The sequence below is a fragment of the Dreissena polymorpha genome, chromosome 5, assembly GCF_020536995.1.
Source record: "Dreissena polymorpha isolate Duluth1 chromosome 5, UMN_Dpol_1.0, whole genome shotgun sequence".
Lineage (NCBI taxonomy): Eukaryota > Metazoa > Mollusca > Bivalvia > Myida > Dreissenidae > Dreissena > Dreissena polymorpha.
The window spans coordinates 92,350,237-92,375,808 of NC_068359.1; the positions used below are offsets into that span (position 1 = coordinate 92,350,237).

General features: G+C 36.7%; 1 protein-coding gene across 2 annotated transcripts; it reads right to left on the minus strand.

Annotated features, from left to right (window-relative positions):
* Nucleotides 1-590: 590 nt before the first annotated feature.
* Nucleotides 591-24,282, minus strand: LOC127882306 (angiotensin-converting enzyme-like). Of its 2 annotated transcripts, none has more exons than XM_052430872.1 (13): nucleotides 23,958-24,282; nucleotides 20,666-20,833; nucleotides 14,308-14,513; nucleotides 13,539-13,702; nucleotides 11,148-11,368; nucleotides 10,540-10,767; nucleotides 10,012-10,291; nucleotides 8,501-8,608; nucleotides 7,519-7,670; nucleotides 6,725-6,866; nucleotides 4,605-4,703; nucleotides 3,309-3,431; nucleotides 591-1,302 (listed from the first exon to the last, which is right to left on the minus strand). In XM_052430872.1, exons 2-13 carry the CDS (start codon nucleotides 20,823-20,825, stop codon nucleotides 1,116-1,118), a joined length of 2,070 nt encoding a protein of 689 aa, XP_052286832.1. In that variant the 5' UTR covers nucleotides 20,826-20,833; nucleotides 23,958-24,282; the 3' UTR covers nucleotides 591-1,115. The 2 variants fall into 2 exon arrangements, with proteins under 2 accessions (XP_052286832.1, XP_052286831.1); XM_052430871.1 differs by having other exon boundaries at nucleotides 23,929-24,282.
* Nucleotides 24,283-25,572: the final 1,290 nt, after the last annotated feature.

The following is a 25,572-nucleotide window of genomic DNA, read 5'->3' on the forward strand; positions in this document are numbered from 1 at the left end:
ACGCTTTAGCAAGTGGGAAAGGTAGCCTGTAAAATGCAAAGTGCGCGATTGCACTTCTGAATATTCATACGAGCTATATTGTATTGTAAATTAATTTTATGTTTTCCTTGTGTAGGAATCCACCTAAAATAATTAAATTGAAATAAAACTAGAATTAAATCGCGTTTCAACATCCACGTGCAAAAATATGGAACCATACCTACCCCACGTGCTAAAGCGTTCAATCGTCACGGATGAATGATTTTATCGTGAGCTTGCATATAATGTAGTCAAATGATCGTATGTAAAATTTTAAATCAATATCTTTACTCGTTACTGAGATATTCAAGTTTGAAAAGTGATGCGTTAGAAAAGTCTCCAAGTGAACTTTTTTGCTATCACGATAGAAGCTGCATGGGTAACAGCCTGGTGTTCTTTACAAGTTGGTGGTCCAATCATTATCTAACACGTGAAGGTCTATGGTACTATACCACCGTCTCACCACTCCGATACTTCCGTTATTATTACAAGAACGCAAAACATGCATATTTTATAGACCGTTTACTTAATTAATTAACGCGATAAAATCATTCAAATGCCACGAAATCGTATAAATGGGAGCACATTTTATTAACGATAACAATTCAATAACATCATTATTCCCAGTATCACAGGTGTTACAACGAATGCATTTCAGTAAGCAACATATTACCAATCATAAATGTGTTACGTTAAATGGTATAATATATAGAAATAAAACAAAGCAGTATAAAATTATTACGATATGCTTTTCGGTCTTTGCATAAATACTATACAAAAACTTACACGTAATTATGATCTATAACAGAACACAATGTCGTATCAAATAGCAATATTAAACATATTTTCTAATATCCTAGTAAAGAGTTAATGAATAAAAGTGTCAAACTTATCCATTTATGAAGCCGCTTTAACATTCTGTGTCGTAATATATGATAAATATAATAAAATAACAGGATTTTACCATTGGCTTTATTAGTGAAGTTACCATATCCGATTTATTGTTATTTTGTTAAGTGCTGTATTTTGGCAATATTGTCATAGAATAACTGTATATGCATATGAATGATTGGTTATTTTCGTGTTTAAAAATTTCTTTATTCAAAGTTAATTTTTGCATGTTTCCACCCGACCGGGTTCTTAAGTCGAGCGTTTTCCGCCACTAGCCAGTCATAAAGGGGCTTGAAGTATTTTAGTATTGCGGACGAGTGAATTTCTTTACTTCCGGTTAGGGCTTCCATTGCTGTTGGCCAGGGTTTTGATTTTCCGAGTTGAAGCAAAGCTCTGAAAAACATAATACTTTTGTCTTCAGCGAGCAAATTTTATAATTGCTGCATTTATCAATAATTTACATGCTCAATTTACCTTCGGCCAACGAGCGGATACCATTTTTAAATACAATGTATGAACAAACACATATAAATCGGGTACAAAATTACTGTACTGAAATAGATTGTTTGTATGTTCCACGGCATATTATACCATACTAGTTATAAAATGTATTTTGAAGTTTAAGCAAAGCATATTCGCATATATCTTAACTGGACTGTCAACCACGAATGACGAAAAAGAAAAAAATGTAAAAATACTTTTTTTACAATTATTAGTTTATATTGATTGAAATATCGCAACTGGTATATTACATTACTTGAAAAAAGTTCATATTTTCAGTATATTTGGTAATAAAATTTCGTGATGTGAAATCGAAAGTACATCGCAAAAATAGGTGACATAACGACATACACACTATAAATAACGCTAGTAGATTGATCATTTCCTATATTAGATATATACAATTCACTACGCATGCACAATTTGCATTCCTGAGTTTACCACATAACGATGATGATCAATCTACGGGCGTTATTTATAGTTAACTGGTAGTTACCTGGTAGACATACCCAGTATAATTTATTACCAAATATACTGAAAATATGAAAACTTTTTTCAAGTAATGAAATATACCTGTCGTATTATTTTGATCAATATAAACTAATAATTTTTAAAAATACGGTATTTTACAACTTTTCTTTTCTACGTCGTCGTGGTTGACAGTCCATTTAAATGATTTGAGTTGTATAAAATATTTTTTAACCCGCACACTTGTATAAACTGCCACATATTCGTTTAATGTATATATATAAACGTTGCTCTTTACAGCGTGATTATAGATAAAGCTCGTGTGACTGACTTCAAATAGCAGCTGATACACACAATCTTCATTTGTTAAAGATTTAAATGCTAGTAGAAAATAAAAACCGAATCAGACAAAGTCACACTCGTGTAACAAAAACCAGATTATATCCGGCATCTATTTCAAGTATTTAATGTGCCAAGTCCACTAACGACAAGTCCACTAGCAATTTATGACTAGGTATTTTCTTAAGTAAATATGTGGTCCCCTTGTTAATGGCAACGAAGTTGAGTGCAAGAAATACCATGAAAAGTAATTCGAAACCAAAGTACTTAATTGGAAGAATTGCATCGTGTTTCACATTTAAGATATATTGCAGCAATATCACGGCAAACAAGTAGTAGTTAACGATTTGAATGAAATATAACCAACTAATAATTCAGATACCCGATTCATTATTTGACCATTTAAACACCTTGTAAATGTCACTTGGTCAGTTATATTGCGTAGTTATAAACTATAATTACATTTGTACATGTATGTAGTGAACACGGTATCCTCATAGAGGTGATATGCCTCAAGCCAAATAAGATTCATACAGAACGGTTATCTTGCATTTATAGCCTCTTGTTTGAGGACAATTATTATTATCGTCCGGCGATTATATTAAGAAAGTACGAAACTATTCAGTAACCGACTACGGTTGCCAACAGTCTGTTTTGTCCTCTAACATGTTAAGAAACATAACAACACCTTTTCGGAATAAAACATTAAAATACATTTTCTGAAGCCATTGTCATTGGCAATCAAATACGCATGGTCAAAAGTACTTCCATGTTAAAACATTCAGAATGCTAGTCAATTTATATTAAATACGGTTGAGGAGGGACGACTCTTTCGTTCCCCTTTTAATGAAGCGTTGTTTTCGATTTTGCACAAGCTTAGTTAAAAATAGTAGTATACATTACCAGCAGATGACCATTCTACGGTGGCATAAAGGGGACATATTTCCTATGTCCCATTTATGCCGCCATACCATTCGATTTAATTTGGAAAATGAAAGCAAATTATTGTGTGCATAGAATATGCGTTCAATTAATTCAGATTTTAGATAGCCAATACCGTCCAATATTACAAAGACAGACTGGATCCATACTTAAGTTTGTTCCCGGCCTCAACGGATTGGTAGAAGTCGCAGTTGTACAGCGGGCCCTGGTGCCCGGCCGCCTCGCACATTGCCTCGTAGAACTGGAACTGGCTGATGAAACTGATGAAGTAACTGGAAAAGAAGATGCCTATCATTGGGTCACCTTGTTCTGTAAAGTTTAGCGATTGTCTTTGAAAGCCATACGCGTGTATGTATGCACGTACTAAGTATATACACAAAAGCCATTCAAAAGACACATCATCACCGTTATTAGATTATTAGAAGATCTACATCTGCATCGTAGATCGCTGCAGGACGACTCGACTATAAAGCGACCGGATAAATACAAATTCGGGAACAAAGTGAGTTTACCATGTTTAAGTAATGGTAGTTTCACAGGTTAATAAATTACGTTATTACAACATAAGGTCAAAAATACGTGTATTTTTTTAAAAATAATTTCAGTCGTAAAATACTCAGGAGTATAATCTATAATTTAAACGAGTTTCCCAGATTAGATTGCAATATAATAAACAATAGCTGTCACCATAGGATGACATATGCCCCCTATTAACGCTTTGATAGAAGTGATGAGCATTTTTCGAAACCTAAACGCAGATTTCGAAACCTAAACGCGGACCCTAAGTTCAAGGTCAAGGTCACAGTGGTGAAAATTTGTGTGCACATGGAAAGGCCTCGTCCATATAAACATGCATACCAAATATGAAGGTTATATCTCAAGGGACATAGAAGAAATGAGCATTTTTTGAAACTTAAACGCAGAATTCGAAACCTAAACGCGGACCCTAAGTTCAAGGTCAAGGTCACAAGGGTTAAAATTTGTGTGCGTATGGAAAGGCCTCGTCCATATACACATGCATACCAAATATGAAGGTTATATCTCAATTGACATAGAAGTTATGATCATTTTTCGAAACTTAAACGCAGATTTCGAAACCTAAACGCGGACCCTAAGTTCAAGGTCAACGTCACAGGGGTGAACATTTTTGTGCGTATGGAAAGGCCTCGTACATATACACACGCATACCAAATATAAAGGTTATATCTCAAGGGGCATATAAGTTATGAGCATTTTTCGAAACCTAAACGCAAAGTGTGACGGAAAGACAGACGGACAGACAGACGGACGGACAGACATACAGACGGACGGACAGTCCGATCACTACATGCCCCCTTTTCTTCGAAAGGGGGCATAAAAATGATTACTACGACAAAACATGGTTTTATCAGTAACAATATATACTATGCAAAATTGACGGAACGTAGTTCTTAATTAACACTTACCATATATAAGGGGAGTCACTCGGTATATGGTATTTTGATCCCGGGTCGAAGTCCTTCTCACTGCGCGGGACTGACGACACCAGGCCCTGGTACTGGAGTCTATAACAGACAGGAATACGAGTCTCGCTCTGCGAAAACGGGACTTAATGCATGTGCTTAAAGTTTCGTCCCAGATAAGCATGTGCAGTCTTCACATGCTAATGCGGGACGACACCTTCCGTCTTAAATTGATTCATTTAAACGAAAAATACCATACACGCAGAAAGTGTCGTCCATGATTAGTCTGTGCGGCCAAATAAAATACATACTGAATATATGCATTTGATATGTTTACCAGCAATTGCTTGAAGCAATCGAGCTGTAACGTCCACTGAATTGTTTAATATTTAACAAGAGCACCGCCTTGCGGGTGCAGACCGCTCATCTATTTTCTTTTTAAAGGTGAAGGGACTTTCATTTTCAATCACATTAAGGAGGGAGGGGTGGAGTGAAGAGGGGTGTATAGTGTGGGGGTGTGGACATTTATTACATTATCTTCCAAAAATACGGAAAAAAAATGCAAAAAAAAAATCGGGGGGGGGGGGTTGGTGGGTGGGTGGGGGATTCTTGGGTGCGATGGTTGGACGGTATTTCAAACATAAAATAACCAAAATAAATATTTGTGTTTTTTAACCGTTTAAAAAAAAAATTGGGGGTGGGTGGGGTGGGGGGGGTAGGGGGGGGGGTATAGTGTGAGGGTGTGGTGGTCATTTGTGAGATGATCTTAAAAAAAAACAATTAGGGGGGGGGATTCGGGGGAGGGTGGGTGGGGGGGATTCTTGGGTGCGATGGTTGGACGGTATTTCAAACATAAAATAATAAAAATAAATATTTGTGTTTTTTAACCGTTTCAAAAAAAATGGGGCGGGGGTGGGGTCGGGGGGGGGGGTATAGTGTGAGGGTGTGGTGGTCATTATTGAGATGATCTTAAAAAAAAAAAAAAAAATTAGGGAGGGGGGGATTCGGAGGGGGGGGGGGTGGGGGCACGGGGGATGGTTTGGGTGAAGTCTATTGTGGTATGTCAGGTAAGAGTAGTTTTGTCGAAGTTTCCATTAAATCTAATCATAAATAAAGAAGTTATGGCAATTTTAGCAAAATTTAATAATTTGACCTTAAGAGTCAAGGTCATTCAAAGGTCAAGGTAAAAATTCAACTTGCCAGGTACAGTAACCTAATGATAGCATGAAAGTATTTGAAGTTTGAAAGCAATAGCCTTGATACTTTAGAAGTAAAGTGGATCAAAACACAAAATTTAACCATATTTTCAAAGTGACTAAGTCAAAAAAGGGCCATAAGTCTGTAAAAAATACAACCAGTGTTATGCAACTTGTTCTTTAACTGTACCCTTATGATAGTTTGCGAGTGTTCCAAGTATGAAAGCAATATCTATGATACTTTAGGGGTAAAGTGGACCAAAACACAAAACTTAACCTAATTTTCAATTTTCTAAGTATAAAGGGCCCATAATTCCGTCCAAATGCCAGTCAGAGTTACATAACTTTGCCTGCACAGTCCCCTTATGATAGTTAATAAGTGTTGCAAGTATGAAAGCAACAGCTTTGATACTGTAGGAATAAAGTGGACCTAAACACAAAACTTAACCAAATTTTCAATTTTCTAAGTATAAAAAGGGCACATAATTCTGTCAAAATGCCAGTCAGAGTTACATTACTTTGCCTGCACAGTCCCCTTATGATAGTTAGTAAGTGTTGCAAGTATGAAAGCAATAGCTTTGATACTTAAGGAATAAAATGGATCTAAACACAAAACTTAACCAAAATTTTCAATTATCTAAGTATAAAAAGGGCACATAATTCTGTCAAAATGCAAGCAAAGTTATCTAACTTTGCCTGCCCAGTCCCCTCATGATAGTAAGTAAGTGTACAAAGTTTGAATGCAATACCATTGATACTTTCTGAGAAAAGTGGACCTAAACGCAAAACTTAACCGGACGCCAACGCCGACGCAGACGCCGACGCCGCCGCCAAGGTGATGACAATAGCTCATATTTTTTTTTCAAAAAATAGATGAGCTAAAAATGATAGGTGTTTGTCATGGATTTATGACTACATTTGACTCACATCAGTTTCCACCAGTGTCTATTGTACTGGTCCTTGGTCACGGTTCCCCGCATCACGTCCCAGCGCCACTTGTCTATGAGGTAACCAAAGGGAAGGAAGGCTACCTTGATCAGCGCTTTCCTCATCAGGTAGTTTATGTCCCCTGAACAGAAGCGGTAAGATAATTAGTACAAGTGACGTGGTCATTAAGACGTTGCTATTCCCGCAGACTACCAGTACACGGCCAACAAATATCTTGAGCAGAAATCAAACTTTAGTCCAAAGGATCTTACAGCTGAACACCGTTTTGATTTCGAAAACTGTAAATTCCAATTTATTACTTTTTAGACTTTTTTAAGTGACCCGATTTTATTTCCTTCTTTTAAATATGTTATTGTAATGCACTTGAACGACAATTGTCGTGCACTTTCAACGTTTATCTCAAGTCCTTTGAGCTTCATATACATATATAAGAAAGGGGCAAATACTAACTGAACATGCACATTGCCCATATGAAACGGAGAAACAAATCGATAATTAATATGTGTATGTATTTCAGAGTATATTTACAGGTCCCCTTTCATGTGAATTTGTTTTATTTTGAGCCAAAGTAGGTAACACTTACCCGACCGACCGATAATGTGCATGATTTTGATCCAAATAAACCACGAACAGTGGCAAATGAGGCTTCAATGTGCACTGGTTGACGATTTCCAAGGAATGGGTAATTAATGCATGACTCTAATGCTTTTATAGTAAACGTCAACTCCACAGCGACAATAGTCAACAACTTGTAATAAATATACTTCCCATACCTTTTGACGGCTTCCCTTGTTCGGCCGACCGCACGGTCTGTACCGGTGTGCCCTGGCCGTCCCCTAGCAGGCGTTCAAGATGCTGCCGAGTCATTGCCGACAGGCTGATGGTGTCGCCTATAGCTTCATGGAACCCGGAATTGGCGCCGTCTCTAGAGGAAAAGAAATTGTGATACGATTTCCAATGTTAATGCCCATTTTCGAAGTCGAGGTGCATTTTTCTACTGTCCGCAATAAGCGGCGATAATTTGCTAAGAAGTAAATCATGCTGGTCTTGTAACCGACTCTACTGAAATTTTGAGTTTTCAGTAAACATCGTGAATATAATAGCCTACAATAAGACAGTTTTGTCACAAATACTTATGCAGGAGGAGAAGATGTGGCAGGAAATCAAGTCTACCCGCCTGACAAACGCGCACAAGCTTTAAAGCGGGTATATACGATTTTTATATGTGCTAAATTGTAAAATATTGATACAAATATGTTATAATAACACACAATTTGCAAGAAAAATGATACATTTAAGACGAATTTCATAAAATACAGCAAATACAAATTAGCGCCCCGAGCCGATTGTGACGAAGATAATTCGTAATTATTTTCCTACAATAACCGATGCATTCGTCTTTTTTGTAAGTGTTCATGTGTCGTATGAATCGATATCGCTGCAGGAATTTCAAATGAACCGTTAAACTAAATTTCGATTCACATCGTACATGCATGATATACATGCTGGCGAATTCGGCTGTACAGCCTTTTTCGATTTGAGAATTAAATATCTGGCTTATTTAGCATTTTTCGACACATGTTCTTCTTAACTTTTATTTTAGTTTATATTGAAATATATGTATAATCAGTTTTTTACACATTTTATATTTATTACTAAATATTTGACAAGATCGTATATACCCGCTTTAAATTCACATTTTACATATGGCCTTGTGAATTATAAGCCTGTTCGGATAAGAGTTCGGATTCTAACCTGTAGACTGTGGGCTGGTCTTGGTAAGCCATAAAGTAAGTGATATGACCCATCTCGTGATGAATCGTCTCGAAACTGTCCATGTTGATCTCTGTACACATCTTGATTCTGTAATAACGTGCGCATACACAGAGAAAGTGGAAGGAATAAAAGCCGCGAAAACAGAGCGCACGAGTGTAGCAATCCGAAATATGTTACAAGTATTTCAAACTACGGATGCAAACATATTGCAGGTGTATATAAAAGCATATGAAACGATAAAGAACGCATTTTAGTGTGCATGAAAAGATTCACAATAGTTTAACTCTACATTAATTAACACGTTTTACTTGAAAGACGTGTTTAGAGTATTCTGACACGTTATATGAAAAATCTTTTTTGTATCAGTAGGATACCACTTAAATATTTAAGGATCGGAAATGTTATTAATAAACTCGTAAAGAATGCTTCATTGAAAATAACGAAAGCTTTCATTGAAGGTGATACATACCGCCACGCCGCTATAATATCAAAGTCTGACCTTGACATTTAAGGTAACAATGAGGCTTGTGCTGCGAAACGTCGTCTCATATTGGTCAACGTGCTTGCCATTTTTTAACGAGCAAATGCATGTCGAAAAAAATTAGAATATTTAAAATTAAATAATTTCTGCTGAGAATGTTCTGTAAGATTTTTTTATTATTCCTCTATATAAAAAAGGACGTAAAGTTCATTTTCGCATTTAAAATGTATGGTACATGTATACAGGGTGAAGAATCTCGTGGCTTCGTGGGGTTCACAATTGAACGTTAATGGATGTTAACACACCGGTAAGTGGTGTGTTTTTTTCAAATCACTTTTTAAAACATTTTTTCTTTAGAATTTCAACTAGTGCATAAAAGACCTCTCCAGCCCGTGTGTACACCCCTGAAAACCCCGTTGATCCTGCAACCTGTATACAGGATGCAGGATCAAAAGGGTTAAAAGAGGCTTAGACACGGTTTGGGCAGAATGTAAACACACCGTTAAGAACTGTCCTTTTGTCAATATCTCAAGTTATTGGACAGGCAGTTTTTCTGGCAGTTTGTGTAGATATTTAAAGATTTAAGAATAAATCATTGAAAACGTCTGAAATCAGTGCCTAAATTTCACGTTGCGTGCAGCATAGCCGTGTAGATGATTGCGTGACAATCGTTTTTTGGCCAAGAACACAGGCTTATTTAAATAAAGTAATTCTAATATATTTCACATTGCCATAAGAAGCATGAAAACTGTCTTTTATGCACTACTTGAAATTCTTAAGAACAGTTGTTTTAAAAAGTTATTTGAGGAAAAGTACCACATACCGGTGTGTTTACATCAATTAACGTTCCATTGTGAACCCCACAAAGGCACGTGATCCTGCACCCTGTATAAGGAATGAGTATTAGGATTTTGCGACCTAAAACCAAAGAAAACCATTCATCATATTGGGCCCACATTTCAGTATTTAATGTTCAAAACGGTATATAATCATTGACGAAATTTCTTACCGGAAATCGTTATTTGGCGGTTTTGTAGTGTAAAAATCGAACGCTGAAGCATGGCAGACGACATCACGACCTTCCGGTTTAGTAATCATCGAATACTTCCAGAAGTCGTTTGTCATTGGAAATAGTCCGATTGACGTGTAGAATTGCTCCGCCATTTTAAACAGTTTGGCGGCGTCAAAGACTTTTTCCTTGAGCATTTTGTCGTAGTCTTTCTCCACTTCTTCTGGATATGGTTTAACGATGTCGTAGATATTTTCCCATTGTTGTGACCACATGTTCCCTTTATTGTTAAAATGATATAAAATACCAATATATTTCTATTGTTTGTTAAATAATGGAATATTATTGTATATTGTACTTTCCTTCTCTCTCGGTACATAAGTTGTTTTCATGCAAAAATTGAAAAAAAATATTCTGAGACAGCCAAAATAATTATCAAGGCCAACAAAGCCAAAAACTAGTACCGGTACTTTTTACAAATTTCCTCTTTAAATGTCGACCGTTCATTTTTGTATAGCGAGGTAATACCTTGTAGGTGTGCTGGCATAGCACCTTGTCTGAACACTCCCCAGAACTTGATGTCGTTGTTAAAGGAGCGATAGTCATGGTAATAGGCCGCCAAGCGGTGGCGGACGTACGCATGCAGTTGTTCATACAGCGGTTTGATTTCCATCCACAATTTCGCCGCCTGTTCTTCGATGTCGTCTGTGGAGTCGAACTGACTTTCCTCCCAAGCGTCGGCGTAGTTAGCGAAACCTAGAATGCCCAAACAGAAAAGTAGAGTTTAGTCTAACATGGTATAATTGAAGTAGTCTCCATATTAGATATATACCGGTAATTAAAAATTTATCAGGAATAAGAGCTTCAAAAATCTCAACTTTAGACTTCTCGTATAAATAGGAAATCTTTTCAAGTATTAAATTTATCATTTAAAAGTCCTTTTTTTAAAAAAACATTCTTAATATATTAATACAATATATTAGTACTTTGGTACATATAATTGTGTCAATGTCAGTATGGCGTTTATACTCTAAACACATCGTGTTAAATATACCCATAAGTAGGTCTATTTTTATAAGAATACTATAGAAAGTGTTTAAATAATCCCAACCCAAACCTGTATATGGTTTAAATACCGTTGTCAGTGGCCCCTTTGTTCAGCAGTCCGATCATCCGTTCATACTTGTCCTTCATGAGCGGACCCGTAGCATTCCGCCAGCCCCACCACGCACCGAGCAGAACATCCGGGTCACGTGAGTGCGACATCACTTCCGTCACGTTGGGCTCCAGGGGGAGGCCGTTCACAGTTGCCGTGCTGTAGATCTTCTGCAGGTCGTTCTTTGTGGTCTCCAGGGCTCTATATACAAAATAAAGCAACACATACCGTATAGGCGAACGATGAAAGCTCAAATGTTTAATTGTAATAATAGCTTATGAGGCTTTGCGTGTCTGACTAAGCGCGGGAAGCTTTGCGTGTCTGACTAAGCGCGGGAAGCTTTGCGTGTCTGACTAAGCGCGAGAAGCTTTGTTTTTCCCATCTTGCTTTAAAGTGATATTATGGGCATTTTTCACTGTTGAATTGAGCTGAAAAGAATTAACAGGTCAAAACAGTTAGTTAAAATGTTGTAACTGATCAATTATCTGCAACTCATCTTGCTACCAGTTGTTAATAAAAGATATATATTATATTCGATATATTACATGACTGCCCCAGTCCTCTAAGCCGAGCGGAACTATCTTTTTGAATAGATATCGTTGCAGAAAATTAAAATGATCCGTTAAACAAAATTGTGTCTTTGTGTCGTATGAACGAATCTGCACTAAAACTAAATTTAGATTCACATCGTACATCGAATCATTTCTGTCGTCAGTTGTCTAAACGAAAGTACGGTTGATATTCAAATGCATTATTTTGCTCTTTCCGGGATTTTGTTTTAGTATGTTGATGCTGCAGGTGAAGTGAAAACACCTACAATAAACAACGGTTGCGATAGGCACCCATAAACATAGCATATACTGTTAGATACGCATAATATCACTTAAATAAGTGCTTTTCTTTTTTTCATGTTTATATAATTGTGTGTCTGATCTATGTTTTTTCGCCAAGATGTTATTATGGGATGCACACCGTATTTAAGTATGAATTGTTTAGAGTAAAACGGTAAACGGCGAATATTCAGACCCTATTGTTTATAATTAGGTCTAACAAAATAATTACATCCCTCGTTAAACATTCCCAAGTTGTATGCGTTACGATGCAGTTGCGAACATCTTATCATACAATCAAAATCATCTTACAGTAAAATCATGTCCATCAAATGAGCATCGTTCTGGGAAAAGTGAGCTTAATGCATGTACATTAAGTGTCGTCCCAGATTAGTCTGTGCAGTCAGCTTAATGTATGTGCATAAAGTGTCGTCCCAGATTAGTCTGTGCAGTCAGCTTAATGCATGTGCATAAAGTGTCGTCCCAGATTAGTCTGTGCAGTCAGCTTAATGCATGTGCATAAAGTGTCGTCCCAGATTAGTCTGTGCAGTCAGCTTAATGCATGTGCATAAAGTGTCGTCCCAGATTAGTCTGTGCAGTCAGCTTAATGCATGTGCATAAAGTGTCGTCCCAGATTAGTCTGTGCAGTCAGCTTAATGCATGTGCATAAAGTGTCGTCCCAGATTAGTCTGTGCAGTCAGCTTAATGCATGTGCATAAAGTGTCGTCCCAGATTAATCTGTGCAGTCAGCTTAATGCATGTGCATAAAGTGTCGTCCCAGATTAGTCTGTGCAGTCAGCTTAATGCATGTGCATAAAGTGTCGTCCCAGATTAGTCTGTGCAGTCAGCTTAATGCATGTGCATAAAGTGTCGTCCCAGATTAGTCTGTGCAGTCAGCTTAATGCATGTGCATAAAGTGTCGTCCCAGATTAGTCTGTGCAGTCAGCTTAATGCATGTGCATAAAGTGTCGTCCCAGATTAGTCTGTGCAGTCAGCTTAATGCATGTGCATAAAGTGTCGTCCCAGATTAGTCTGTGCAGTCAGCTTAATGCATGTGCATTAAGTGTCGTCCCAGATTAATCTGTGCAGTCAGCTTAATGCATGTGCATAAAGTGTCGTCCCAGATTAGTCTGTGCAGTCAGCTTAATGCATGTGCATAAAGTGTCGTCCCAGATTAGTCTGTGCAGTCAGCTTAATGCATGTGCATAAAGTGTCGTCCCAGATTAGTCTGTGCAGTCAGCTTAATGCATGTGCATAAAGTGTCGTCCCAGATTAGTCTGTGCAGTCAGCTTAATGCATGTGCATAAAGTGTCGTCCCAATGTATGTGCATAAAGTGTCGTCCCAGATTAATCTGTGCAGTCAGCAAAGGCTAATTTGGGGCGACCCTTTTCGCTTAAATTTGAATTTAGATTTAAGAAGAGACTTCCATCATTAAACGAAAAAATCCATAAAAGCGGAAAGTGTCGTCCGTGATTAGCCTTTGCAGACGACACATGCATTAAGCCCAGTTTTTCCTTAACGCGGCTCCGAAACTCCTTACATATTGTCATCAGGGTCCTTGGGGCTGGTCTCGAATGCAAGCAGACGCACCTGCCTCTTAATGTCATCGTCGAGCTCGCTGAAGTGCGCATGGTTGAGCACCTTGGTCGCCTGTACAGACAGCTGCTTTGTAAACCCGGACCTTTGCACTGATACATCCGTGTTCTTAAATAACAACAGAAAATGTATATTATATAATTCTCGGTCTTGGAAAACGAGACTTCATGAGTGTGCGTAAATGTCGTCCCAGATTAGCCTACGCAAGCACAGGCTAATCAGGGACGACACTTCCCGCTTTAATTGTATTTTTTGTTGAAAGGAAATATTTTCTTAGCGAAGAACCAGTTTAGGCGGAACTGCACAAGCTAATCTGGGACGACACTTAATGCACAAGCATTTACACCGTTGTCCTAGAGATAGGCTCATTATTTGATTGTTTTTGCTTTCCTGTGATGTGTTTTAAATGAAATACATAGTCCAAAAATTAGTGTCATTCACACTCTATTGATGAATCATTTGACTAAAATCTAGAATAAAGGGCAATAAAGCACTTAAACAAGAATTTGAGTGGATCGACTTCTGGTTTCACCGTTTGCATGCATTCAATTGAAATATTGGTACACAGAATAGATCTTTGTCCATCATGGACTCAGCACTTTGAATCTTTGGAAACTTCATGTCACAGTAGCGCGTGCCAGACACTTGGCTTTAGGCAAAATATTTAACAGAAGTCCTTAAATGTCGCCAAGGGGTAATTAAAACATGCACACCTTCTGTGCATTGGCGTCTGTGAGATCTGTTTCGTAATTCCAATCTGCATACGCAGTCTTCGACTGCCACTTTCCGAGACACATATCCCAGGTTCCCACGAACTGCGTTACGTCATCGACAAATTCGCTAACGTCATCGGGTAGAGGCTCGTCGTAGTGCATTTGTGAGTCGCACGCGCTACGCATAACCTCTTCTTCCGTGCGTTCTAGAAGGGAAACATTACCATTTAAGGTACCATATTAGAAATTATACTGATTAATTTATGCTATCCATGGACATCTTATTTTTATGTAGATATGTTTAAAATGTAGTCCAGCCACAAAGTTAACAAATACTCACAAAAGAATTAGGAACTTAGGTGAGAGCTAAAGCTCTCGGGCAGATATTGCTCGCCGGGCCGATATAACCTCCCTGCCCTGCTTGTCAAGTGAATAATCTCTAATGACTAATTCAAAATGCTCAAATGTATAATTAGAGATCGGCCCGAGAGCTTTAGCCCCTCCGGCCCTGCTGTCCCTGTGTATCAAATTAATTTAATGTGAATTTCAACAATGTTGTGTCCACAATATCTGCGAGCGCTTCCAGTCGCCAACCAAAAAATGATACTTAAAGAATGAATTTCATGCCTGTTTGTATTAAAGTATAAGTATGCGCATCGTTGTTTGTGATGTTTAATGTGCGTCTCACGTTCTATTTACCCAGATGTGACGTCATTACCTTCATCTGTTTGTTCAGGAGCGACACATACATGTGGACATAGTCGTGCGTTTTTAATTTAATTATAAACAATGAAGTAATTACCGTATATATAACGACGCTACGAAATTGTGACAATGGAGAAAACAAAGAAAAAAGTAACTTCGTGACTTTCGCGTCAATTAATGCGTGATATGTATTTTCGGCCAGGAATATGGATTATCGGACCGGTATATGGATTTTCCATATCAAGTCATGTGACACGACATTTCGTCTCGTATTTGATATTGGTTTATTGGTTTATTCAATACTATTTAGGCCGGGCATACACACAAGATTTGCAGATATCTACTTCCTGTTGTACCAAACACCGGTTGGTTTCTGGCACTCCATTGATTTCACGTGCCTTAGTTAATCCACTAGCAGCGTTAAAATGGCTACCAAGGATCGCACGCCTTCCAGCAGGATGTTGCTATTTGGATAAGATGGCAAATTTATGAAAATGTTGATGCGATGCACCTTTACTCCACGACTTAGTAATTGCAAATATTTTACAAATACACGTTCAACTGTTCTACGTCTTATTTATTCGTTAACCGGTAAGATGTAAAGCAACAAGCACAGATGACGTCAAATTAATTATCGGCACTTTGATGTAATTTTTAAAGAGAAGTGATTTTTTAGAAGAAAAAAATGCACAGACTGAATCTCGTGTTCTCAATTAATCAGTGATTACGCGTTGAATACATGTAATATTTTAAAACATGGATCTGGCCAATATTGCCCACGGCACACAACAGCCGAGGAATATCATGACAAAAATGGCTTAAAGGGATCTTTTCACGCTTTGGTAAATTGACAAAATTGAAAAAAGTTGTTTCAGATTCGTAAGTTTTCGTTTTAGTTATGATATTTGTGAGGAAACAGAAATACTGAACATTAACCATGCTCTAATATAGCCATTATATGCATCTTTTGACGATTTTAAAACCTAAAAATTATAAAGCGTTGCAACGCGAAACGATTGAATAATTTGGAGAGTTCTGTTTTTGTCGTTCAATTTTGTGAAACTACGAAGATTGCTTATATAAGGTATAAAATACGTCCAGAATGTGTACACGGCGGAATAGCTCAGTAGGCTAAAGCGTTTTTACTTCAGGACTCTGGCAGGACTCCAGGGGTCACTGGTTCGAAACCTGCTCCGGGCAATGTTCTTTTCCTTTTTTTATTTTTTTTCTTGATTTTTTACTGGAGCTTTTATGATCCAATGTTTACATTTATCAATATAAAGCATTTAATGAATAAGTTTAAAAAATGCCAAAATCTGTGAAAAGGCCCCTTTAAGGATCAAAGCAAGCATTCACAATTATATGTACAAATTTTATGAAATAACTATACGCTGCGTTTTATATTTTCGAATTGTATATCGTATAAGAATATAATCTTTATAAATTAATTATCTATAATTATTATTTTAGTAAACGTTTATTTTATATTCAGATAAATAAAGAAAAACGTAAGTTGTAACGCATTTTTTTTAATGAACTGGAAAAAAAAGCGAAACCTATCGTTAGGCATCACTATGCCAGTGTGCCTCCCTAATTTAGCACTGTAATTAATTTATTATTAAGAAAATTTTAGATTGAGGTTAAAGTATAACACTACTGGTGCAAGGCCTATATCCGCCACCCCATCAAAAGTAGTATTTTAATGCGCTTATGTGTATATGTCTTTATCAAAACTGATGTGTCAATAAACAACACTGACATTTTTTTCTTATTGAAAACATTAGCGACACGCTATTTCACGAGGACATGCATATGCTACAATTGAACGAAAACATACTTTTTACATATGTTCACAAGATTAATAATTTAATCACGGGTATATCAAACTTTGAGCAATAAAAACTCACGTTTTGCAACAGTGAATTCGTTTCGGTCGTTTTTGATTGACTAAATTTTTACTTTGAATAAAATTTACGTTCAAAGTACTTTATTTTACAAGTAAATTTACTGTATTTTACAGGTAAACCGTTGTGTTTTTTCTGCTTTGCTGATTGCCTTTTCAATACCTTTTTAAGAGCGAATGCTTAAAAATGACCAATAAAAAAAGCAACATACGGTTTTGTTCTTTGAAATCTCTAAGAAATACCGTAATCTCTTACCCCGGTAATTGTGGCAACGTAAAGAGCAATTTAAAGGGGCCTTTTCACGTTTGGGTAATTTGACAAAATTGAAAAAAGTTGATTCAGATTTGCGAAATTTCGTTTTAGTTACGATATTTGTAAGGAAACAGTAATACTGAACATTTACCATGCTCTTAAATAGCCATTATATGCATCTTTTTATGATTTAAAAACCTGAAAATTATAAAGCGTTGCATCGCGAAACGAATTATTAATTTGGAGAGTTCTGTTGTCGTTATATTTTGTGAATCTACGAGGATTGCTTACATAAAGTATAAAATACTTCCGACATAGTACACGGAAGGATGGCCGAGTGGTCTAATTCGAAGACTTTTTACTCCAGGACTTCTGGAGTCAGTGGTTCGAGCCCTGCTGAGGGTTACCTTTTTTTCTTTCTTTTTTTAAATTTTATACTTTGTTTTTACTGGAGCTTTTAAGACCCAATGTTTACATTTATCAATATAAAGCATTTAATGACAAACTTCAAAACATGCCAAAATCTGTGAAAAGGCCCCTTTAAACGTAGTTGAAAAATAAAATAGTTCAAAAGAAATCGCTCATGTAAAATGGACATGAAGTCTGTTATTTAACTTCTCACTTTTCTGTTCAGATCAGATAATTATGTTCATACGACATATCAATACAATTTTCGGTTTCTGCAACAATTAGACTTGTCGGTATCTGTGGGTCCCCAAAAGAGTGTAAGGACTTTAAGTGAGCTAGATTCTATTATTTTTATAGCTAGATTCTATTATCTATATTAGTAGAATATTTCATATAATTTTATTCATTAGCATTGTTCTTCGGATTAACTATTGTTTGTATGTACGTGGCTACTATATATTTTATGTTCATGTCTCGAAGCAATAAATCTGGCGACTTAAAATGATTGATGACTACATTCCTTTCAATATATATGCGTATCATCACTTAAATAATGTTTAAATACAGCTATAGTTTGTCGATATTTACTTTGTGCAAAGCTGTTGAGTCCATTTTTCCGGTTTAACGAGATTTAATTAATCTGTTTGATTATAATTAGTTTTCTGTTCCAAACCAAATTATCAATTGCTAATCATAAAGGTAGTTGGCTTGACGAAAATTAAATGTACAGAATTAGGTATTTTGTTTTCAATTTTCTGGAGCTTTACTCAAAACTCGTGCGATACGCTAGACTTCACTAAATGTTTTACACCGTGTAGGTACTATTTATGTTAATTGACATTTCTAGTATCTATAAACCTATGGAAAGATTGCAATTAACGAGCGGATAATCGTAATTTCGCTTAAGTACTCAAAACACACTTCATATTACTTTGCAAAAATGCTAGGCTTTGAAAAGATGGGCTTCTAGTAACCTACCCGTATACCGGTATTAATAATTGTCAACGTTGTTCTAAGACATAATGAACATACTTTGCAAATCTAACATCAATGTGTTATAATGTATTCATTCGATTGTTCGTTTAAAATTATCAATCTGAGGAAGAACAGTACACAAGCTCAATCATCCCCAAAACAGCAGCGACATTCTTTTACCGTTTTATCATGCAAAGCAGCGAACGGGAACACACTGATTCCCAATTTTTATACCCCCAATACACCGACTTCGTTTGAAGTACGTTCTGAAAAATGTGACTAAACGGGCTCGAACTGTGTGAGAACGGAGTGATCGTAGTAGCAACGTGTTACGAACTGTCTTCGAACTTTGTGGACGCCCTGGAACGGGGATGAACGGGAGAGGCGTTTCAGAACTTTGAGCCTGGTCAAAATTTTCTTCCGGTCATCCCGTTCTACAATTAAACGTAGAAACCACGCACTGGAAACGGAATGGACGTACTAAGAACGGATAGGTCGTGTTAAGGTCGAGTTAGGAACGTGCCAGAACGTAGTGCGATCGGACCGAAATTACCTGTACGATGCCACAAAGATCGAGTCCGTTTCTGGTCCGTCCAATCCGTTTTCAGACAGACCGACCCCGTTCGCACTACGTCTCAAGTACGATCTTGTTTCGTGAAAATAAATAGAAACCAAAAGATAAGTTCTTACAACGTTTGCAACACGTTCTACGAGTTCTCAGTACGGTCTTAGTACGTTGTATTCGTTTTAAGGAGTTCGCAGTAGGTTCCAAGTACGTTGTAAATCGTTTAATGCAGTTGTTACAACGTTCAAACCGTATACGTTCAGACAATGTGCATATAAATAGAATTCGTTGTCTCAAATTTCACCATTTGTGATACTAGTATTGAGTTGAAACATGGACAATCTTGGAGCTCTTAATTTTGTAAACTGTTTTGTTGGGCCGAGAAAGAAGGCGGAAACGACACAGAACTTGTTGGGTGAGAAATTTGGCGGAATTATTTCTTGGAGGCATTACAAATGTACGTCTGGTCGGCTCAAATCGTGAAACATAAATGAGAACTGGCAGGAACGTAGTCGGTTTTATAATCGCCGTGCAGAAAATGGCTGCAACAACGTCCTAAACGTACTAAGAACGTAGTAGGACGGAGTGAGAACTGCTTTTGACCGAGTTACCACTGCACAACGAATAAAGAAGGACTGCGTACGAACGTAATTGAAATGACTGAGGACGGGCTCGGTCTGACTGGAAACGGTATACCAACGGGGACAATTGGGAAATTGACCCGATTTGAACTGGATAAAGACGGACTGGCAACGGGATAGGACGGGATAGGCACGAGCTGCACGTAGCGCAAACTGTGTATGAACGTCAGTTAGTCATATTGCAGATTTTCTTCTGACCAAAACTACACGTTCAATCAAGTTCACATCCCGTTCTGCATTTTCTTCAAAACGTGGTCGAACTGTCTAAGAACGTGCTTGGTGTATAAATATATATTGATTTTCTTTACATTTAGATTGCAACGAAATATGAATAAGCTAATAAGCTCTGCATTTTGCTTTGTAATTCAAAACGAAAAGCGCTATAACGTTTTGGTTATTTGAAAATCGGAATACGAACTTAAATGTGTTTAGTCCGTTCATATCGTTTATAGCACAGAGTACTTTTCCAATGTAAAGTCGTCGAAATGTACCAATAACATGCCAATTATTAACACTAAATCTTACTTGAGTCATGTAATGTTTGTGTCGTTTGATACATCACTTTTCAAAATGTCGTTAAAATACATCCCAATATGGCGGATTTATGTACCAGAACTTCACAAGCGCTAATGCATTGGCCCTACAATATGTTGCAACAACAATGTAATTTTTAATTACATAATATGCGCCATGTTGTGGTAATATACAACCGATATACATATGTATTGGCTATGCAAATAAGAATGTTAACATACCTTTTATTAATCAACCGTATTGTTGAACTTTGCATTATCAAAATAAATAATAATGCAATAACCATCTTTTAGTGAACGTTCTGTTTTAATATTTAAAAAAATAGACTCTACCTGTGTTATAAATTATTTATTTAGATATAAATGCTTTATCACCTGTAAGGCTGTTCAATGCGTCCTCGTCTTCAATGAATTCCACATTCTCCAGGTATTCCTTCAGTCGATCAAGCTCCGCCTTGGCAACATCAGCAGCACGGGCATGGAAGCACGTGGCGATAAAAGTCACCAACACGAAGGCGACGAAGGCGAGCCTCATTTCGGCCCCTAAAATGCTCGAGAAACCCCGCCATACATGAATATTATGCTGTTGGAACTTGTGTGACGTCATTCGTGAATATATGACGTCAACTACGAAAGCATATGCAACCTATATTCGCGGGCACGAGACATTTTTTATTAACGTGCACGTTGTTAATTGGGTAGATCTATTAAATAATACACGTATTGATGTGTTTTTTATTAAAAATTCTGGGCAAATGCTCTTACGATGCAAACGTCGATCGAAGACATTCTAAAATTTGTATTCAATTTCGCGCGGTAATATACAAGAAGTTATAACCAAAATGTAGAAACAAGGATACAATTAGATGAATACCTATTGCTGTGTGTGTACAGGCATATACAGTACTGATAGATAACGATTGCAACATTTACCATTGACAGGTCTACTTAAAATATCAACCTTTAGAACATGCTATTTTCTACTCAGGTTCGGTAAAATTTTCCTCATAAATGATAGTTAAGCACACAACTTGTCTCGGGGGAAAAGCAAGTACTTCTCGTATTTCCATATACATACATTTAGACTGTTATTATACTCGGGAATCGTTTACATCCACTTCAGTATCGTACAGCTATTTCTACGGTGAAATTTTGGGTTGCGTCAAATATTACTGTTGTTATTGCATTTTCCAGTTATCCTAATTTATTGCTTTTCATGCAGGCCTGTACATAATGGCGAGGCGATACAAAATAAGTTTGAATCAGGTTTCGTGTCCAAGTAAAGAGTACTTAAGAAGGGATCATTTTATTTAGTAAATAGTTAAGCTGAAGATTCTACATCTGATAAATATTCAAATTTTAAATATATCCGTAAGCCTAACATAGACATTCTTAAAATTGTACGTAGGTGGGAGCTATCACACAACGCTTTAATTGTACATACCTGGGAGCTATCACACAACGCACATCGTTTTTACAGATAAAAAACACTGTTTACTTCTATTACCCAGAGGCGTATCCAGAATTTTTTTAGAGGGGGGGGATCAACAGGGGAGGGTGCGGGAGGGGTGTCCCCTTCCGTCGACGATTTTTTTTTGAATTGGCACCTTGAAATAATGCGATTTCCTGCTATCTAATCAGCATTTTGCATGATAAAAGTTCATGTAAAACAAATAAGAACTTGAGTTCACACATAAAGTGTGACAGACACACGGGCAGACAGACACACATGGGTAAATCAAATGTCTCTCAAACCACTTAAGTGGTGGGAGACATTATCTTTATAAATAACTTTTAACAGAGTAAGATGGGTTGACCTCCTATTTAACCATGCTGGATATTCTTCTAGGTCAACTTAGGTACAACATTAAAATGTTTATGTCCATGTCCCTATGAATGGAAAGCAGGCACACAGCGGATAACCTGTTCTGACCCATTGATGATCTTAGTTTTGTCTTAACAAGTCCTTGGGCACTGATACTCCTTTCACACTCGCATGATGTAACAGGGAACACACATGATATGGACAAAACAGTGTAAATGGTGGGGTACAGCTGGGAATAACAATGTGCAACAGAGCCCTGAAGGGTAGTAGGTGGGTTGGGTACACCTTTCCACCTAGCCTGCCATATAAAGTGCAACTCAGCAGGGAGGGACTGAGGGGAAGGGAGATCATCAATGAACCATTCAAGGTCACTAGCACTGACAGGAGAGGCGCACATTTGTTCAGGTATAAACTTCAATCACATGGCTGCCTTAGTCTGCAAATCACTGAATCGGGTTTCCATTTCGTTCACAAAAGTGTTAACAAAGGGAGTCGTTAGGTTTCTGTGTAGTTTAATTCGGGTGTTGCTGCCTCGATGTTGTCACGCTTTAAGAAAATGATTTAGTTTCATATAGCAAAGCAATTCTTCATTTTTGAGTCTTTTTTAATTTTAAAAAGTATGGATGTACATCAAAGCAGTAAGCCCGATTTGTAAAAAAAATAAATTAAAAAAATAATAATTGCCATTCATTAAGTGTGCAGTTGAATTTCACTGGCAATAACTTGTTACTCAAAAGGATTATCACTCTAAAGAGCTAATACCAATTAAATTCATCAAAGATATTACCGAAAAAATAATTATGATTGTCCATTGCGTTCGTCTGAACTCTTTAATTGCTACAAATTGAAATATTGTTTTTCACAAGTCTCATGCGGCAGCCATTTGTAAAAATTTATCTATAGCTTAAATGTATGGATGAATTTCATTAGTTGAATGTATCTTCTTCAGCCAATCAAATAGCGCAGTTTATTACTTACAGTCAATGAAGCGTTTAGCTGACGAAGGTTAGATCGTCTGTACACATGCCTGGGGGCAAATCACACAAATCGACAGCTGTTTATGGCTTAATTAGGGACATATGACAGGAAATACACAAGTGGATTGAAACTGTAAGGGGCTCATTTTTATTAAAAATCGTGTCTAGCCAGCCAGCTGGGGGGCTTTAGCCCCCTAGCCCCCCACCTAAATACGCCCCTGAAATTTACCGGTAATGCATTGAAGTTTAAACGGATATAGACTGCCATATTGTATTTCTTTTAAAGATTCCCAAAACATATAGACAAGATAAATTACCGAAACAAATACGTCGTAGAAATAAAACTTACGTCGCCTATTTAGTTACAAGCATTTAAGGACGCGGTAACGTGAATATTATGCCCGCATAGCGACTGGCAGGTCAAGGGATCGATCCCTACGGTGTGATCGTTCTTAAGATCTCTCTTAAGTCACAAATGTTTAACCCCAAAAAAACGAACCCGAATCTTTCAATAAGCCTTAGGCTTTTTATGTAATAGAGTTAATATAAATACGTTTAAATTACATGTATTAAAAAGCAAATGTACTGGATTCGTGGGCATTTTTGTATTTTTCGGCAATGGTACACTAGGGTCAGATTTTAACTTTTCAATAAGAACATGTATATACATATATCTATGACAAATCAAATTCACGAATAACAAAACTTAAATATAAAGTTATGTGTTATGCATGTTAAAAATATTCGCGAGGTGGGTATGATAAGACTTTAGCTCAAATGAAATTGTTTCGTTTTATACTGAGCAGTTGACATGTATAAAGATTACATAAAGTTACCTTGTGACGAAGAAAACAAATAATCCTACATGTAGCTATCCATGGCCTGGTTTCAATACACAACACTCTGTCAACTGCACATCAAAATTATGCGCTATTCAATACCGCAGCCGTAATACCAGATTGTTTTAATGTGCTAACTTAAGTGTGCGAGAGCGAATTTACTGCAAACTATTCCCAGTTGATATAACACCGTAACACATGGCCCGCGTACATCCACAACTGGCAAGTAATTTCGAAATACTGTATACGTCTACTTGTATGTCTATTATTCGTTTACAAAGATATTTAAATCGTGTTTTGACAACTCTGCTTTTGTACCCGAGCAAATTTCGGTATGCTTTCATTACCGAGATCAACCAAGCGTGCGAGGTGTTTGGTTTTATCAGTGTACAAATCCCATCCGCCTTCAGCCTTATACTTATGTATGCATAGATATCACTCAAGCATCACAAATACAGTGGTTTAAGAAATAAAAGTTTAGTCCTAAACATATTGTTTTAAAAGAGTGAAGAACAAAACATTTTATGTCAATGCATTTAATGGTGTAAGCATGTTTTAATTAATTTTCGTTGCAATCCGATTTTTGATAATCGACAATCGATGCACGACTGTATGACCAGTTGAAGATGTTATGAATGCAGTCACACTTTAATGCAGAAAAATTATTGAAATGTGAGAAGGTTTGCTAAAAGGGCAATTGAACATATCCCTACGTTTCAAACATCTAAACACATCGTAGTTTTTAAGCGGTAAAGTAAATTAGTTAAAGAGCTTCTCTGTGACATATTTGTAATGATATCAAATAACTATCGTTGTAATATCTGTATTTCTGAAAGAAAATTTTACAACGTAGCTTTTTACCAATTGGAATAAAGATAACCAGTGGTTTAAGTGATTTGTACTTCTATGTTTTTCGAGTAGCATCCTTTGATTTTATTTGTTTTATCTGAGCTGATTTTTTGCCTACTAGCTCGCCTTGAGTACAATAACATACTTTTAGAAATATGACGTTTTAAACTGAGTATACCGGTACATTACTATGGTGACTGAGAAAATGTCTTATTCAATCGTTAAAGACTAGGGTCGTATTTCATATAAACCAAATTGTCATCCATTGAAGATCAAATTAGACTATACGAATATCAAGACAATTAAAAAATGTCAAGTTTTCCATAATGGTTTTTCAGCGCAAATACAAATCATTTATATAAAATATCAGTCAGTTACGTTTACACATCAGGATTTATGCTTTGGTGAGGTTTTTATATATTCCAATAATATTTTTCAAGAATTTACTTCGCTGAGAGATTACACACCAATAATTGGGTATGTATCCATTTTTTTCATAGTCTTTTGATTTGGACGTTATGCATATGCAGTGGGATAAAAGCAACTGTAAACGGGTCTTTTAAGCAGTATTTATCTTACAAGCAGTACTATTATTTGATCATTAAAAATGTATGTTTTATGATTTTTTGCAAATAATTTCAGTGAATGCGTTGTATTGTTTCTCAGTATTTCACGTTAAATATTTAACGTTATATTCGTAAAAACGAATACACATTTTATCAATGGCAACATATATTACAACAAAACACATTTACGAACATACAATAGTAATGAAAAACTAGGTCGTACCGT

Coding starts and splice junctions, on each gene's coding strand:
- LOC127882306 (XM_052430872.1), bottom strand. CDS start 20,825: ATGAGGCTCGCCTTCGTCGCCTTCGTGTTGGTGACTTTTATCGCCACG. Junction 10,292..10,539: donor TATGCCAGCACACCTACAAG/GTATTACCTCGC, acceptor TTAACAATAAAG/GGAACATGTGGTCACAACAA. Junction 3,432..4,604: donor AGTGACTCCCCTTATATATG/GTAAGTGTTAAT, acceptor CTTCTTTTCCAG/TTACTTCATCAGTTTCATCA.